This window comes from Musa acuminata, chromosome BXJ3-11, assembly GCF_036884655.1.
Source record: "Musa acuminata AAA Group cultivar baxijiao chromosome BXJ3-11, Cavendish_Baxijiao_AAA, whole genome shotgun sequence".
NCBI lineage: Eukaryota > Viridiplantae > Streptophyta > Magnoliopsida > Zingiberales > Musaceae > Musa > Musa acuminata.
Window position 1 is genome coordinate 31,139,337 of NC_088359.1, and position 16,135 is coordinate 31,155,471.

The 16,135-nt window shown below is 46.6% G+C and overlaps 2 protein-coding genes across 2 annotated transcripts; one reads left to right on the forward strand and one right to left on the reverse strand.

The window, feature by feature from the left end:
* Positions 1-336: 336 nt before the first annotated feature.
* On the reverse strand, positions 337-3,048 carry LOC135652536 (laccase-22-like). The gene is made up of 6 exons (XM_065173532.1): positions 2,889-3,048; positions 2,538-2,689; positions 2,074-2,318; positions 1,862-1,996; positions 850-1,773; positions 337-763 (listed from the first exon to the last, which is right to left on the reverse strand). The coding sequence occupies exons 1-6, from the start codon at positions 2,976-2,978 to the stop codon at positions 633-635; spliced, it is 1,677 nt and encodes a 558-aa protein (XP_065029604.1). The 5' UTR covers positions 2,979-3,048; the 3' UTR covers positions 337-632.
* Positions 3,049-11,640: 8,592 nt separating this feature from the next.
* On the forward strand, positions 11,641-15,374 carry LOC103972292 (probable anion transporter 2, chloroplastic). Its single transcript, XM_009386582.3, has 8 exons — positions 11,641-12,194; positions 12,714-12,940; positions 13,022-13,370; positions 14,098-14,142; positions 14,233-14,379; positions 14,560-14,697; positions 14,849-14,882; positions 15,070-15,374. The coding sequence occupies exons 1-8, from the start codon at positions 11,712-11,714 to the stop codon at positions 15,240-15,242; spliced, it is 1,596 nt and encodes a 531-aa protein (XP_009384857.2). The 5' UTR covers positions 11,641-11,711; the 3' UTR covers positions 15,243-15,374.
* Positions 15,375-16,135: the final 761 nt, after the last annotated feature.

Below are 16,135 nucleotides of genomic sequence, written 5' to 3' on the forward strand. Positions count from 1 at the left end.
ACTACCACTTGATCTTTTGGACCGGGTTCAAACGAGGCTGAAATTTCTAAATATATGTATTGTGACTACTAACAGTATGATTGATTCGCATATATCTTATTGATGACCGGAATTTCAACTTTACCATCGTTCTTATATATGAAAATAATTATATTGTTGGTATTATATATATATATATATATATATATATATATATATATATAGTTTTATTGTTCCAATCCATTAGATTACAACCCTTTTTTTAATTCATTTTTATCGAATAAATTATTTGGTTTAGAATTACAAAGCCGTTCTTGGCTCAGAAATAAAGCGTCAAAGAAGATGAGGAAGCAAAACTGCACAAGCCATTTTGTTGCACTTGAATTATTATTCCACAAGTTGTCTGGAGTACAATCAAAAGGGTGGGAGGATCCACAGACAAATTGACTACTTAACACACATTACCACAGAAAAATAAAAAAGGTGCAAGAGATGCATACATACATGTAGTCACACTTGCAAACACAACAACTACGACAAAAAGAAGAAACCCTTCTCGCTCGGAACCTGACAATCGCCGCTGTGGTCATCGGGACATGCAGCTTTCCTTGGTCACGAGAGAGGGGGAGAGAGAGCGTACGGAAGCTACTTGCCTAACAAGCTGGAAGATCCTTGGGGGGTGGCTGAAGGGACTCGTTTGGTCCTTTGCCATCTTCCACGACGAACGCCATTTTAAGCCCCCATGTTGTGTGCACCTCGAAATGACAGTGCAGAAACCAAACACCTGCATCGACGCACCCGGTGGTCATGGAGCGTGTCCAATGTTCACGGAGTAGAGAGGAAGAGAGGAGGAGCAATGGTGTGAAATACCTGGGTTATCCGCCCTGAATCTTATGGCGGTCCATCCGGCGGCGGGAACGGCCATGGTGTTCCTCTCGATGGGGTCGACGAGATTGAACTTGGAGGGAGATGTTGCGGGGTCATAATTGCCGACGCCCCTTCCGAGCACGAAGAAGTTGTAGCCATGTAGATGGATGGGGTGGCTCTCCGGTCCTATGATTCCGGTGTCCTGGAGAACGAGTTGCACCGATGCGTTATAAGGAAGGCGATAGAGCCTCGTGCCGTTCATGGTCTGCGTGTTGTTGGGGCCACTACCCGTGTAGTTGAAGGCTATGAGCGGCTGCCCGGGGAAGTCATTGGTGAACACCCCACTCATGTTGAAGTAATGCGCCTGGAGGAGCGCCGTCGTGGGCATCATGAAGGTCACGTTGTTCATGGCCGCCACCACCCGGCTCCCATTGGTACAGGCGGGGCACGGGTTCACTCCGAGACCCACGGTGAAGAGAAGAGAGTGATCCACGGTGGACGGCACATTCGCAGGATACTGCTTCGAGTTCAGGCTGCGGAGGGAGTCGATGAATTGGGACGCCAAGGAGGTGGAGTTCCGAGGAGGAAGCTTGGTGGTGGCGATGGCAGACGTAGAGACAGCGTCGGTGTACTGCACCGTGGCCGTCCCCGTGCTGTTATCCACCGCGACGAGCGGCGAGTCCATGAAGGGGGAGGCGGTGACCAGGTATCTGCCGGCGCCTTGGTCGGCGGTGAGGAGGACGTTGGTGGTCTGGCCAGGGGCGATGAGCAGGGTGTCGATCGTGAAGGGCTTGGTGTAGGTGGCGTCCACTTCGACCACGGTCATCAGATGGCCGGCGACCTTGAAGAAGAGGTCGTCATTGAGTGCCGCGTTGATGATCCGGAGCAGATACGTCTTGCCTTGGTCCACTCGCAACGTGAACCCATCTGCGGACACGGAAAGTTTAGCATGATCAGACCTTGACGCCTCGAGGCATGCATTCATCTGTTCAAACTACGATGGTTCGCATATCACCTCGTGCGGAAGAAGCACAACCGGAGACAGGCCCCGCGTGGCCATTGATGGTGTGGGCATCGGACACATTGGGAGCGAAACCTGACTGCAGAGCTTCGTTTATGACGGCTTCAACGTCCGATTTCCACCACTCCGCTGAGATCAAGTTCAAGCAGCAAGTTAACGTCTGCATCACGTAAATATGAAGCACCGAGTCGGAGTTCAACCGATACCCATGATGAGGACGACTTCTTTGTGAGGCGCGGGGAAGGGATAGGGAACGCCGCGTTTGGGGAGGATGACGATGGCGCCATGGACCGTAGCTCTCTGCCACATGATGTGGGCGTGCCATAGCAGCGTGCCGCGCTGGCCAGTGAGGGTGAAGTTGTACGCGTAGTTCTGGCCCGGCTGGATCGGACACTGCGTTACATAGGCTGGGCCGTCAGCCCAGCCCGTCGTGAGCTGCCTAACCCCGTGCCTGCGAACAAAAACAGTGAGAGCGTTCGACGGAGAGGAAGCGGGAAGCATTTCGTCGAACACACAACGGCATTAGTAAGGAGAGAGAGGAAGGAGAAGACAGGAAAGTCGGTACGGTTTGCTTAAACGGTGCGCAACGCAGCTAAAAAGGGAAGTTCATGTCAGGCGTTTGGTGAAGTGAGTTGGTGAGAGCTCGTTGGAAGGGATGGAGACGGCTCACCAGTGGATGGTAACGTTTTCCTGGACGTGGTTGGCGACCTTGACGATCACCGTGTCGCCTTCTCTCGCGTACAGAGTTGGCCCAGGGAATCGGCCGTTCACGGTGATGATGGACTTGGGGGAGCAGAGCCGGGTGAAGTTCTTAGCCACCACCTGCGTAGAAGCCGGACATCCATATATAAATGTAGATTATACGTTTGATAGATTATGGACCAACACGCGTTTTTTGTATGTCCATACGGTTAAGTACTGCTTGTTTTGGTCTCCATGAACGGAATCCAACTCAAACGGAACCGAGTCCTGTTCCTGAATGAAATCAATGCCGGCGCGTTCAGAAGGAGATCATACTCACATTGAACTTGTAGTGTCGAGTCCTTCCCTGGGTCAGCAACGGGAGCAGGAAGAACACCAAGATGAGAGCCCGCCATGAACAAGCCTCCATTCTGCTGCTTCTTTCTCTCTCTCTCTCTCTCTCTCTCTATACCGAGAAGGTTGGGTTTGTGTGCATGGAACGACCAGGCAAACGCAAGCCTATAAAGGGATTCGGGATTGTAGATGCCATGTCGTTTTTAATTTTAGGTGGAGGAGCCTTGATCGACAAGGTTTTGGTGGGATAACCACAGACTACATCTAGATTTCTTGAATCCCACATAAAGTTCACATATACATCTCTCTCCAGAGATATATTACTTCTGGAATCGACTTCATCGCAGCGGCAGGTCTTTTTCCATCGGACACTCTCATAGATGAACAAAAAAGTGGGTCTTTTGCCAATTAGACACAGAATATTTTCCAAGGACGCTTCTTGTCATATATGGTTTCTTGCCAATGGAAGTAGTCGAGTACTACAGCCAAGTACGTGTGTAATCCTGTATAATGACCATGAGAGGATGCCACAAATGAACGTAGGAATATGAAGTCCCGTAAGGAGGGCAATCTATCTGTTAAAGAGAGATGATAGATGGAGATTAAGCTTCGTCGCCATTAATAATAGCTTCTTCGCAACCAGGGGAAGCGTCAACTCGCATGGTGTACACCTCGAAACGTGTTGAGCGAAGAAGAAAAGGTGAAGCTGTGGCGTGCTATTTGACGCACGAGAATGGGGGTGAAATCACAGTCATCTCGTCAGCTGATTTGCCATGCGTTCGAGGCAGTGCTCATCCGCAAGTGACATCTAACCTTTCAAGACATGGATGGGGCAATACTTTTGTCGGCTACATAAAAATGATAACAATTCCCTTCTAAACGGTATTAACTTCAGCATACTCTTTGGGAACGAGAAGAGGCTCTCTCTTGTCTCATGTTGGAGTCCTAAAGCCACTTCTTGCAGGGATGCAAACACATTACATAAACGCTCTCAATTCAACCTCTCATCCGCACACATCATATCTCGGTTTGGATGAACATTATCTTAATCCAATATAGGTCCGATTAAGTATATATTTTTATCATATTAAATGATGTACATAAGATCTATCATATCGATTGGTGCAATGCATTAACAAACACAAATGGAGATGATTAATGCTTTTTTTTTGACATATTTGGTAGGTATAGTTAATTTATAGGTTGAGATTTACAAGAGGACGAGACACATCGTTTTGTTAAGAGATTATAGCCTTTTTAAACTTGTGTCATGTCTTTATTGGAGAGCATACAATTGATATGAGATGTGTCAAGGTTTCTTAGATTATATCATCTCGAGACAGATTAAGATCATGTGAATCAACCTATTAGACACTTTGGTATACAAAGACGTTGAATCGTTTTGTTTGAAAGAGTTGATGTAGTAAGGTTTCAATCTTGTTTTTATCTAAAATATACTCCCATATCAATATCAAAATTTATTTTTTTTCTTTAATTTTGAAGATATATTAATCTCTCTTTAATGTTTTCAATGTTAGGGTGATATGCTTTTAGTGAACAAAATGAGGAAGGCGGAGGGCTAAATGTGCCAATATAGGTTGTGGATCGTGCACTAACTCCACCTCGGGATGTTCATTGTTACTTCATCATCTGGTACTATATTTATGATCCATGGCATTGGTTAAGCGAGACCATATTAATTTTAACATGATTAATATGAAACAAATTGGTATTACGGGAAAAAGGGAGAATGGAAAAAATTGAAATGTACAGTATGAGAACTGCAAAATTAATTATAGTTGCTTCAAAAAGGAAAATAATGTATATAGTAAAAAAAGAAAGAAGGGGAAATAGAACTTAATGTCATGAACTTGAAATGATAATGGATAAGATGCATGGGATCTTTTATTCAAAGTCTATTCAATCAGTGGGTTAATGCAATAATGTTTCATTTCTTCTTCCTGTAGCTTCAAATTCTGTTCTTTTCTTGTTGTTCCTGTAAGTAGGATTGAGTTAGAGATCATGTTGAGAGTTTTGGGCCACAAAGGTGGTGCTTAGGAACATATACATTACTGCAAAAACAAAGCAGCAGGAGAGATTGTTGTTTGCTAAGATTCCAAGCAAAATCTAAATGACTTTCATTAGATTGCAAAAATAGTGGAACCATTGCATGGCAGATGATAGGGATAATAATGGCGACATGACGTGTCACGACGTCGACCTCACCTGGGCGCCACTCTGTCCGAGGAGGAGGGCAATAATACTGACTCAACATGTACTGATGTTATCCGCTCTCAGACAACGACTTCATCGTTGTCTGACCCCGCGCGCTTGACCGAGGCAGAGGAGGACGACGATCGAAGCTCACCCATACTCCACGGCAGTTCGGTTCCCCACGCAACGTCAATGGCAATGTCAGATGCCATCAGAGGTACGATCTTGCCTCCCGCAGGCAGGCACATCAGGTAACACTAAACCGCCCTATAAATACCCCTGAGTTCTAAACTAAAGGGGGGGACACTTCTTGACTAAGAAAAACTCCTTTCACATCATCTAACTTGATCGTCGGAGGGGTCGGGCCAAGCTTCCGACCCGACCTGTGTGCAGGAACAAGGGCGAGGTTGCACCTTCCCAACGCCGCGGCGAGGCTTCACTCCCCCACGCTACATCCCACCCGGACCATCGCAACCGGCCACCACAGCTGACCCGAGGAACGCCGCGCAAGATCCCCGCGCATTCGGACCCGAACCAAGCCGTGTCGGCCCCGAGGCCACGGCATACAGTTGTTTCCCGCAACATTTTGGCGCTAGAAGGAGGGCCCTGAATGTCGAGTGATCAGCAGATCCACTCTGGCGAACCCGCAGCCATGGGGTTGTGTCCGAGCGACACCCCAGAGGAACATCCCCTACGTGATGAACCCCGAGACGAACGCCCTACCACGACATCGAAGCGGCACTAGCGGCTGTTCAACGACCCGGGTTTGTCGCCACCCGACGCCCCCATTGGCCCGTCGCCTGTTTCGCCCGAAGCCTTCCACGACCTCGCTCGTCAAGTCTGAGCACTGGCGGGCGTGGTGCAGACTATCATCCCGCTCGTCTCCCAGCCGACGCCCCCACATGTAACCCAGCCTCTGCAACAGCGAGAGCCCCTTACCCGGACTCATGCACCACCTCCCGAGCTCCCTACTTCGCCTCGAAACCGAACCGCCCGGCCCGGGAACCGAGAGGCGAAAGACACGTCGAGTCGCCCAAAGCCTGAGGCGCTATCCACGGACTCGACGAACGCCCTGCGAGCCCAGTTGCGCCTCGTTAGTCAACGCCTCAACGAAGTGCAGCAGGAGGTTCGCAGGTCAAAAGGAGAGCACGGAGCGGACGGACACCAAGGGTCCCCGTTCGCACCCGAAATACAAGATCAAGTGATTCCACCACACTTTCGGCTCCCTTCGCTGGACACCTATGACGGCGCCACTGACCTCGCGGACCACGTAGTCGTGTTTCGCGCCCAAATGACGCTATATGGGGCTTCTGACGCCTTGACGTGCAGGGTGTTCCCAACGACCTTGAGGGGGCCGGCCCGCGCATGGTACAACAGCCTGAAGACCGGGACCATCACTTCCTTCGACCAGCTCGCCAAGGACTTTGAGCTCAGCTTCCTGGCCTACGCCCGACCGAAGCCGTCCATGGCGTTACTCCTCGGACTCAACCAAAAGGAGGACGAGCCCCTCTCCCTTTTTTGTGAACCGTTTTACGACGCAGATCTGAGGGCTCTCGAACGCTCACCCCTCTCTGTTGGTGTAGGCATTCATGATAGGCCTACGACCTTCTAGATTCCTCCGGTCCCTCGCGGAGCGACCTCCCACTACGGTGCTAGAGATGCTCCAGCGGGCTAACCGGTACATCGCGACCGAGACGAGAAGGGACGACTTCCGACCACAGGCTCCATAAGAGAGGCTAAGCACTCGCGGTGGCCACCCGACATAGTCCCTGGAAAAGAAGTCTAAGCCTTGCCTCAGCCTCTTCCGAGCGAAGGTTCAGCCTCTACCTGGCTACCTCCCGGCTCACGGTTAGCCCCGGCTTAAACCCTTCTAAACCCACACGACTCGGTCGAAGATTGCCGAGTCCCCCCTCAGGGCAACCTGCCGCCCGAGGGACACCTCTCGGTCTGATGCCCGAGACACACCTGCGTGGCCAGCCCGCCTGCGTCGTACTCCTCGACGCCATCTTCTCGAGACACGCCTCAGAGCGGCCTACCCGCCTAAGCAGTGCCCCTCGGCCGCAGCCTGCCTGCGCCGAGCTTCTCGGCCATACACCGTCGAGTTCATCTCAGAGCGGCCTGCACGCCTGAGCGGTGTCCCTCGGTGCAGCCTGCCTGCGCCGAGCTTCTCGACCATACACCGCCGAGGTCACGTCAGAGCGGCCTGCACGCCTGAGCGGTGTCCCTCAGTGCAGCCTGCCTGCCCCGAGCTTCTCGGCCATACACCGCCGAGTTCACCTCAGAGCGGCTTGCCTGCTTGAGTGGTGTCCCTCAACCACAGCCTGTTTACGCCGAGCCCCCCTATCGCAGTAACCGACGCACACTTGAAAGCCCTCTCTTATAAAAGAGCGGCCGCAAGGGTCTACAACCGGAAGGTACGACCCCGACCCAGCGCGGCCAGCCTGCCTGCGTCGTGCTCCTCAGCCACTTTGTTCCCGAGACACACCTGCGCGGTCGGCCCGCCTGCGTCGTGCTACTCGGCCGCATGACCCTTGCGACCACACCTGCGCGGTTTGCCCGCCTGCGTCGTGCTACTCGGCCACATGACCCTCCCGACCACGCCTGCGCGGTCTGCCCGCCTGCGTCGTGATCCTCGGCCGCATAATGCCCGAGACCACACCTGCGCGGCCAGCCCGCCTACGTTGTGCTCCTTGGCCCCATGTTCCCGAGACACACCTGCGCGGTCGGCCCGCCTGCGTCGTGCTCCTCGGCCACTTTGTTCCCGAGACACACCCGCGCGGCCAGCCCGCCTGCATCACGCTACTTGGTTGCATGATCCTCGCGACCATGCCTACGTGGTCTGCCCGCCTGCGTCGTGATACTCGGCCGCATGATGCCCGAGACCACACCTGCGCGGATAGCTCGCTTGCATCATGCTCCTTGGCTCCCTGTTCCCGAGACATACCTGCGCGGCCAGCCCGCCTGCGTCGTGCTCCTCGGCTCCATGCTTGCCAAAGCCACGCCTGCGCGGCCAGTTCGCCTGCGTCGTGCTCCTCGGCTCTATGCTCCCGCTTGCCCGCCCGAGACGAGCTCGACCTCATGTCGCCCGAGACTACTGCGACACCAAAGGACAAAGCCATGCCTCGGACTCCCCCCAATTGCAATAACCGATGCATAGCTTCTTCCGGGGGGGGAATATGATAGGGGTAATAATGGCGACATGACGTGTCACGACGTCGGCCTCACCTGGGCGCCACTTTGTCCGAGGAGGGCAATAATGCTGACTCGACATGCGCTAACGTCATCCGCTCTCAGACAACGACTTCATCGTTGTCTGACCCCGCGCGCTTGACCGAGGCAAAGGAGGATGACGACCGAAGCTCGCCCATACCCTGTGGTAGTTCAGTTCCCCACGCAACGTCAATGGCAATGTCAGACGCCATCAAAGGTACGATCCTGCCTCCCGCAGGCAGGCACATTAGGTAACACTAAACCGCCCTATAAATACCCCTGAGTTCTAAACAAAAGGGGGGGACACTTCTTGACTAAGAAAAACTCCTTCCACATCATCTAACTTGATCGTCGGAGGGGTCGGGCCGATCTTCCGACCTGACCTGTGTGTAGGAACAAGGGCGAGGTTGCACATTCTCAACGCTACGGCGAGGCTTCACTCCCCTACGCTACATCCCACCCGGACCATCGCAACCGGCCACCACAGTTGACCCGAGGAACGCTGTGTAAGATCCCCGCGCATTCGGACCCGAACCAAGCCGTGTCGGCCCCGAGGCTACGGCATACAGTTGTTTCCGCAACAGCAGACAAGCTGGACTTCGTAAATATTTTGAGTTGGTTAACCATACCGAAGCACAAGTTCCTACCTTAGTAACATGAATCATGATTATTGTACTATTAGGGAAAGATTAGATACGTGGAGTTCTAAAATTATGAAAATTATAAATATCAAAAAAATTTATACGAATCTAATAAGAAATAATTGAATATCAAATATGTTATAAATAATTTATCAATGCAGGAGTGACAGAATACTAAGCAAATTATGAGATAAGATTTACGTGAAAAAACCGTCGAAAAAGATCACGAGTAAATAAGATCAATCTTTTACTATAAAATAATAGGATTACAATATTACTCTCTTTAGATTAACCAGAGGATATTAATGTCATATAATAACTAGATACTCAAATGACTTTCAAGAAGCCAAGGAAGAAAAATTAAGCAGAAGAAGAAATTTAAAGATATACACTAATCGATTCAGAGAATATGATGTCTATTTGCATATCAGAAAATCATATAAGATTAGGGTTAGGATTTTTTAATTAACTCATGAGTCTCATTATTAAGTTATAGATAAGACTACTCAACAAATCAAGCTGCTTTTCCTTCCTATGATAGTCACTTTTTAGGTCTTTGCCATCTGACTCATATAAGATTAGGATTAATATTTTTTAATTAACTCATGGGTCTCACCATTAAGTCATAGAAAAGACTACCCAACAAATCTCCACCTCACACCCATGTTGGAAGATCCTCCATCTCTGCTATCTCTCTGCAAGTAATTAGTATTTTTAAATACAATGATTTAGTCACTATATCTAATTTATTCTTATCAATATAGATTTTCTCAAAATGCAATAACTATATCACTAGTATATCTCAAATCTAATGATACCTAACATCTAACATCGATATGCTTAAATCTGAAATGAAAAATTAGATTTTTACTAAGATAAATAGTACTTTGACTATCAAAATATAAAATAAATTTCTCTTGCTTGACCCTTAACTCTTTTAGATATTTTTTCATCCATAAGAGTTCTTTATGAGTTTCTATTGTAACTATATACTCAGCTTTAGTAAAATATAAACTAACATATTTTTGTAATTTTGACGGTCAAGATATTACACCTCTACCATAAGTTTTTTAATGTCAAAGCACAAACATAATCTAGAAATTCTTCTAAGATACTTAAAAATCTATTTAACTATTGCCTAGTATTTTTTATAGGATCGAAGAGAAATCAACTAACATGCCAACTGTATGAGTAATATCCTAACCTTATGCATACCATGACATAGATCAAATTGTTAATTACTCAGGAATATGGTACTCTGTTTATATCATCTTTATATTTATCACTTATAGGATACTTCTCATAACTTAATTTGAAATGATTTACAAGTGAACAACAAACAAGTTTTGACTTACTCATGTTAACTCTATGTTAAGAACCTTTTCGACATATCTTTCTTGAGATAACTAAAGTTTAATATTCTTCTTGTGATAAATAATTCTTATACTAAGAGTATGTTTAGCCAGATCCAAATCTTTCATAGCAAAAGTGTTGCTCAATTCTTCTTTTAGATCTATAATTGTTTTTAGTATTATGATCAATAATTAAAATATCATCCATATGTAATAAGATAATAATAAAATTATCATTAAAAAAATCTCATATGGACTGTGAATAGAAGTAGTTATCACACCCATGATTTATTATAGAAAAATCAAATCTTTTATATCACTATCTTGATGCATGCTTAATACTATACAAACTCTTTTTCGACTTGTACATCAAATTTTGAACTCTTAAGGTTAATAGCATATATTTAACTTTGAATCCTTCGTATAGCACATATATATATATATATATATATATATTTCATACTAAGTTGTTCAATTTCTATATTTAAATTGATAGCTAACCCAATAACAACTCAAATAAAAGACATATGAAAACTTATTTGTTTCTACGACGATGCCTTTTGAGTTTTTCTAACTTGTTTAGAATAAAAATAATAATAATCTTAAGAGTTCTATCACTTGAGTCATGGATGGCACTGCCCAATATATTAAAATCATTTCTGATGATCATGTGGTCAGAGTGGTTATCTAAAAATTTTCTTTTCCCTTTCTCTATTCCCTTATGCTAAAATTGGATTTCATTTTAGTTAATTCTAGATTAAATCTTTTATATTTATGACCTCTGGAATACTCATCGAATAGAAAAGGGATAGACTTCTCGTCCCTACAAAACTGATGGTACTGCGGCCTCCAAGTAGTCCAGTGCGCACGCTGAGCACACATCTCACGTTCGGGAAACCCCCATTATGCGATCCCCCAATCAATCTTCTCACCTACTCCGACGATACTATCCTTCTAACGCACTCGTTCATCGACTCCTTTAACTTGGGATGATGATCATATCATTCCATACGAAAACCAGCTTTGTTCTTCCGCCGTTGGTTGGTACGGCTCAGCATTAATTGTTGCTGATGATGAAACGAGGTGGACGCGTTCTATCCTGCCAACTGTCACTCGACACGCTGGCTCTACGACTGCGCTGTTTGTTGGCGCTGCGGTACGCGTCCGTTGTTCTTGAATGCGATTTGTTAGGTAGGTGGGGTGGGTAGGTGCGGCCGAGGCGACCGGTATGGGGGGCTAATCCTCACCGTCAATTTGACCCGCCTCTTCATCATCGGACCGTCCCGTTCTCCTGCCACCCCCCCACTATTAAGCGGCGGCTTCTTTTCTGTTCCGAGTTCAACCCATCGGTTCCGCGGTCGCTCCCCGCCCTCTCCTCCTGCCCTCTGCGCCATGGCGGTGGCTTCCCTTACTCCATCGAAATCCTTATGTCGTTCGCATTCCCCGTCTTCTTCGAGGTCCTCACCGCCGTCGATATCGTCTTCCATCGGGTTCTCGGATGGCCGTCGTGGCTCCTGGGCGCGGATCGTCTCCGGGGGCTTGGATTTGGCAGGAAGGAGTCATGCGCCGGCGGAGATGCTTGTCGGTAGCACTTCCAAGGAGGCATCGTCGGGGATAGATGGATGGAGGAGCAGGAGGAGGAGGAGAGGTGGTGTTGGGGCGATCATGTGCAGCGCCGACGGGATCGGGAGTGGGTTGGAGATTGAGCAGCAGCAGGGCCTGGCGGCGGTGGTGATCCCGGAGAGGGCGAAGGTGTTGGCGCTGGTGGCGCTGGTCATGTGCCTCTGCAACGCGGATCGGGTGGTGATGTCGGTCGCGGTGGTCCCGCTCGCCTCCCAGTACGGATGGAGCAGCTCCTTCATGGGAATCGTGCAGGTTCGTTTCCTCGGTCCTCCTCCTCCTCCCTCTCCTCTCTTTCTTTCTTTCATTTCATCCGCCATTCACTTACATAATTCGTTCGTCTGTTTCTGAATTAAAAGCGAAATAGAAATGGCTACGCCAATCCTTTTCTGTTTCGATGATCACAATGTTTCGTATCAAAAGCGTTCTCACCTGCCATGCCTTTGGGTTACAACTTAAGTCACGACCGAGTCGCTATCGGCTGATGTGGCTCATCCATAATGTAATGTTATGGTGAGATCAAACACAGTAAGTCAAAGACCTTGAAGCATAGCTATTGACCCCACGAAGCCCTCTGTGGCTGCATTCATGTGAGAGATGACGCCGCCTGAACAGTTTTCTGGGGAGATTCGGTGTGGGCTTTGCCGGGGGCGAAACACGAGGAAATCATACGTTTATTAAAGGCCACTTACGCTTGCATCGTCTTTGAGTTTGACCCTCAATTGCTCCCGATATTTCAAGGAGCTCTTCTGACTTCTCTGATGTCTTTGGCAGTCGTCGTTCTTGTGGGGTTATCCGATCTCTAACATCGCCGGAGGAGCACTTGCGGACAGATACGGGAGCAAGCGAGTGATGGCGTGGGGCGTTGTGTTTTGGTCCATCGCCACCTTCCTCACTCCGTGGGCCGCCAGACACTCCACCGCCATGCTCTTGGCGATTCGCGCTCTTTTCGGCCTCGCAGAAGGCGTCGCCATTCCTTCCATGAGCACACACTTGTTCCGGTGAACCACCTCTCTGTTTACGCTGACGGAAGCCAACTCCTTGGCATTGTACTGATTGACATGCTTTTGTTTTTGCTACAGATGGTTCCCGTGCAACGAGCGAGCCAGCGCCGTCGGCATTGCCATGGCTGGTTTTCATCTTGGAAACGTGATGAGCCTTCTTGTGTCGCCGATTATATTGTCAAGCGTTGGGATCAATGGCACTTTCGCCTTCTTCGCATCCCTTGGTTTTGTCTGGCTATCAGCGTGGACTGGGAGAATTCCAAACGATCCTCGCGATAGCCCTGACATCAGCCACTCTGAGCTGCAGTTGATTCGAGCTGGGAAGATCGATTCGAAGACGGAGAGTAGCCAACTTCCGCCCCTACGCCACTTGTTCTCAAAGCTACCCGCTTTGGCTGTCGTCCTTGCCAACGTCGCCAACAATTGGGTAAGCTTTTCTTTTTCTTCCCAAAAATAAAAAGACTATATTAAGTTATATTAACTGAGATAACGAGTATACAGACACTTGTGCCCTGGAGATCGGCGCAATGGGAGAAGGCCAATGGCTCGTCTCCTCTCCAAACAAAAAGATATCCGTTTGTCCTCGCATGATTTGTAAGCTAATTAACACTTTGATTAGCCTCTCTAAACTCATGAGAGATTATTATATTAGTAAACGAGTTCACCAGAAACAATGTCTCGCACTAGATTGGTAGTAATTCACGGAGGGACAGACTCCTTCAAAATGTAGACTGTAACCTCAGCGTCCAAGTGGATCTAGATTTTCTGCGCCCCATCCCTAGCAGTACACCTAAGCCTTCTTTCACACTAAGCAATTCGGTATAAAGGCTTCCTTTCCCCCTGCAAGGGATCCCACCTATAAGAACACATTGACTTGTATCAGTTCAGATTAAGAAACCAATACCCCCCTCGGTAGCTTAGAAAAAAGAGCCATCCGAATTTAGCTTGTATAATTGGTTAAGCTTAATCCTCCACTTTTCCACACAGTCTGACTCACTTTTGATGTTAAGGATCCCCTACTGCTGAGTCTTGTCATTTTGACCCTCTATACAATAGTCTAAATCTGACTTCAATCAAGTCCTCATGCATAGAGCTAGCTTCAAAACGTAGGTAGAAGCAAGCTGCTTCTAACATGATCTCTGTGCGCCTTGCAGGGCTACTTTGTGCTTCTATCATGGATGCCGGTGTATTTTAAGACTGTATGTACCAGAATCCCTTCTTTATTCTGTTATAGTCTTTCTCTGCTTCCTTACTGATTATTTCCGCTCTTGCCTTTTTCCAATTCTTAGGTTTACAATGTGAATCTGAAACAAGCGGCATGGTTCAGCGCTGTTCCCTTTGGAGTGATGGCCTTATCTGGTTACCTTGCAGGAGCTTCTTCAGACCTCATGATCAAATCTGGTTCCAGTATAATACATGTTCGAAAGCTCATGCAGGTTTTACTTCCATTCTAGCTGAAATCGTACTCTGAAACAGACACTCTACTTAATGAAACAGTAAATTTTTTTTATTGTAATTTCAACATCTATGAGGAACAAAGATAAATATGATCATAATGGCAATAAATATTGTGACGAACTGATTCAAGTATTGCTTTTTCTGTTGCCATGTTGCAGACAATCGGTTTTATTGGGCCAGCGGTGTCATTGTTGTTGTTGAGATATGCCCAAACACCAACATCAGCTGCAGTTCTCATGACCATGGCTCTGAGCTTTAGTGCTTTCAGCCAAGCTGGTTATTTTCTAAACATACAGGTATTCTTGAAACTCTGTTTCAATTACAAATTCTCAACTCAGTATGGTGACTGATCTCCATCTACTTCTGTAGAAGCTTAAATCTGTGAATTTATGTGGTCTATCATGTACTGGTAGCTCATTTGAGCTTTTCTGTTGTGTGTTTACACAGGACATTGCTCCAAAACACGCAGGATTTCTTCTCGGTAATGTCATTAAGTCCAGCACCATCTATTGATTTTTTGAGTGACATAAACATATTGGTTTAAAGTAAAATTGCCTATGCTGTTGAACAACATGGCAGTTCTTAAATCGATGAAGTGAACAAATAACAGGGATTTTTTTTTTCTATCTACACAATCTAATTACCTCTGTGTGGTTGTTGTTGATCAGGGATCACAAATTCTGTTGGCACACTGGCAGCTATAATCAGCACTGTAGGGGCAGGCTTGTTCGTGCAGTGGATGGGATCATTCCAGGCCTTCCTCACACTCACTGCAGCCATCTACTTTGTCATTGCAATTTTCTACAACCTACATGCAACCGCAGAGCAAGTTTTCTTCTAATTCTTTAATTCTTCCTCTAGTGTTGGAACTGTTGTAGTCATCTTCATAAGCACAATAACAGTAGCTAAATGTAAGTAGAACCAACAAATATGGTTGTAAAATGAAGTTGTCCACTTGGGACATTCCTCGCGAGGTGAGCAAAATTCTTTATACACTACCAGTCCAAACAGCAAATTCCGCAGATAAATTTTGTGTAGAAAGAAAGAAAAGATCAAGTTATGATGGTCCAGAATCAGTGGGTTTTGTGAAGATGTGCAACTGATTATGATTTGAATAATGTGAATAGGAAGCCAAACATGATTTTTGATACTCAATGACACATGTACCGAGAATTAGAGCAGTTAAAAACATGAATATTTTGTTAACTTATTTCCTCTTTTTTTTTTTTGTCACTTTAACCTTGTCATAGTTATTACATGTAAAATCCAAGACAGGTGAAAATGCTAGAAGATGTGTATGAATTAAGAGCATATCTAGTCATTTAGTTTTCTCATTTAAATGTCATTAAATGCATTTAAAATCGACCATATAATACTAACTGTAGATGAATCAACAATCTCCAAATTCGATTAGATTACATATTAACAAGGTGAAAATTATACTAAGATACATGACACAAGTAGTTAATGGACCCTATTGACGACGTCATTTTTTATATTTTTACACTTTTCAATAAGAAGCCAAATTATGAAGTCCAAAAAAAATGTTCAACTTATTAAAGATTTAAATTATCGTTATCTGAAGAACATCATAAACAAGAGTTTAAATTCGAAATCATCCTAATTCTATCATTGCTCATTTAGGTCTTCATTCATGTGTGTTCGTCAGATAGCCGATCCATTTTTTTTGTGTTGTGTCTACTTTTATTAATCACATGTAGGATGTACAACGAT

Coding starts and splice junctions, on each gene's coding strand:
- LOC103972292 (XM_009386582.3), top strand. CDS start 11,712: ATGGCGGTGGCTTCCCTTACTCCATCGAAATCCTTATGTCGTTCGCAT. Junction 14,380..14,559: donor ATGTTCGAAAGCTCATGCAG/GTTTTACTTCCA, acceptor GCCATGTTGCAG/ACAATCGGTTTTATTGGGCC. Junction 14,883..15,069: donor ACACGCAGGATTTCTTCTCG/GTAATGTCATTA, acceptor GTTGTTGATCAG/GGATCACAAATTCTGTTGGC.
- LOC135652536 (XM_065173532.1), bottom strand. CDS start 2,978: ATGGAGGCTTGTTCATGGCGGGCTCTCATCTTGGTGTTCTTCCTGCTC. Junction 2,319..2,537: donor GAAAACGTTACCATCCACTG/GTGAGCCGTCTC, acceptor TTTTGTTCGCAG/GCACGGGGTTAGGCAGCTCA. Junction 764..849: donor ATTCAGGGCGGATAACCCAG/GTATTTCACACC, acceptor GCGTCGATGCAG/GTGTTTGGTTTCTGCACTGT.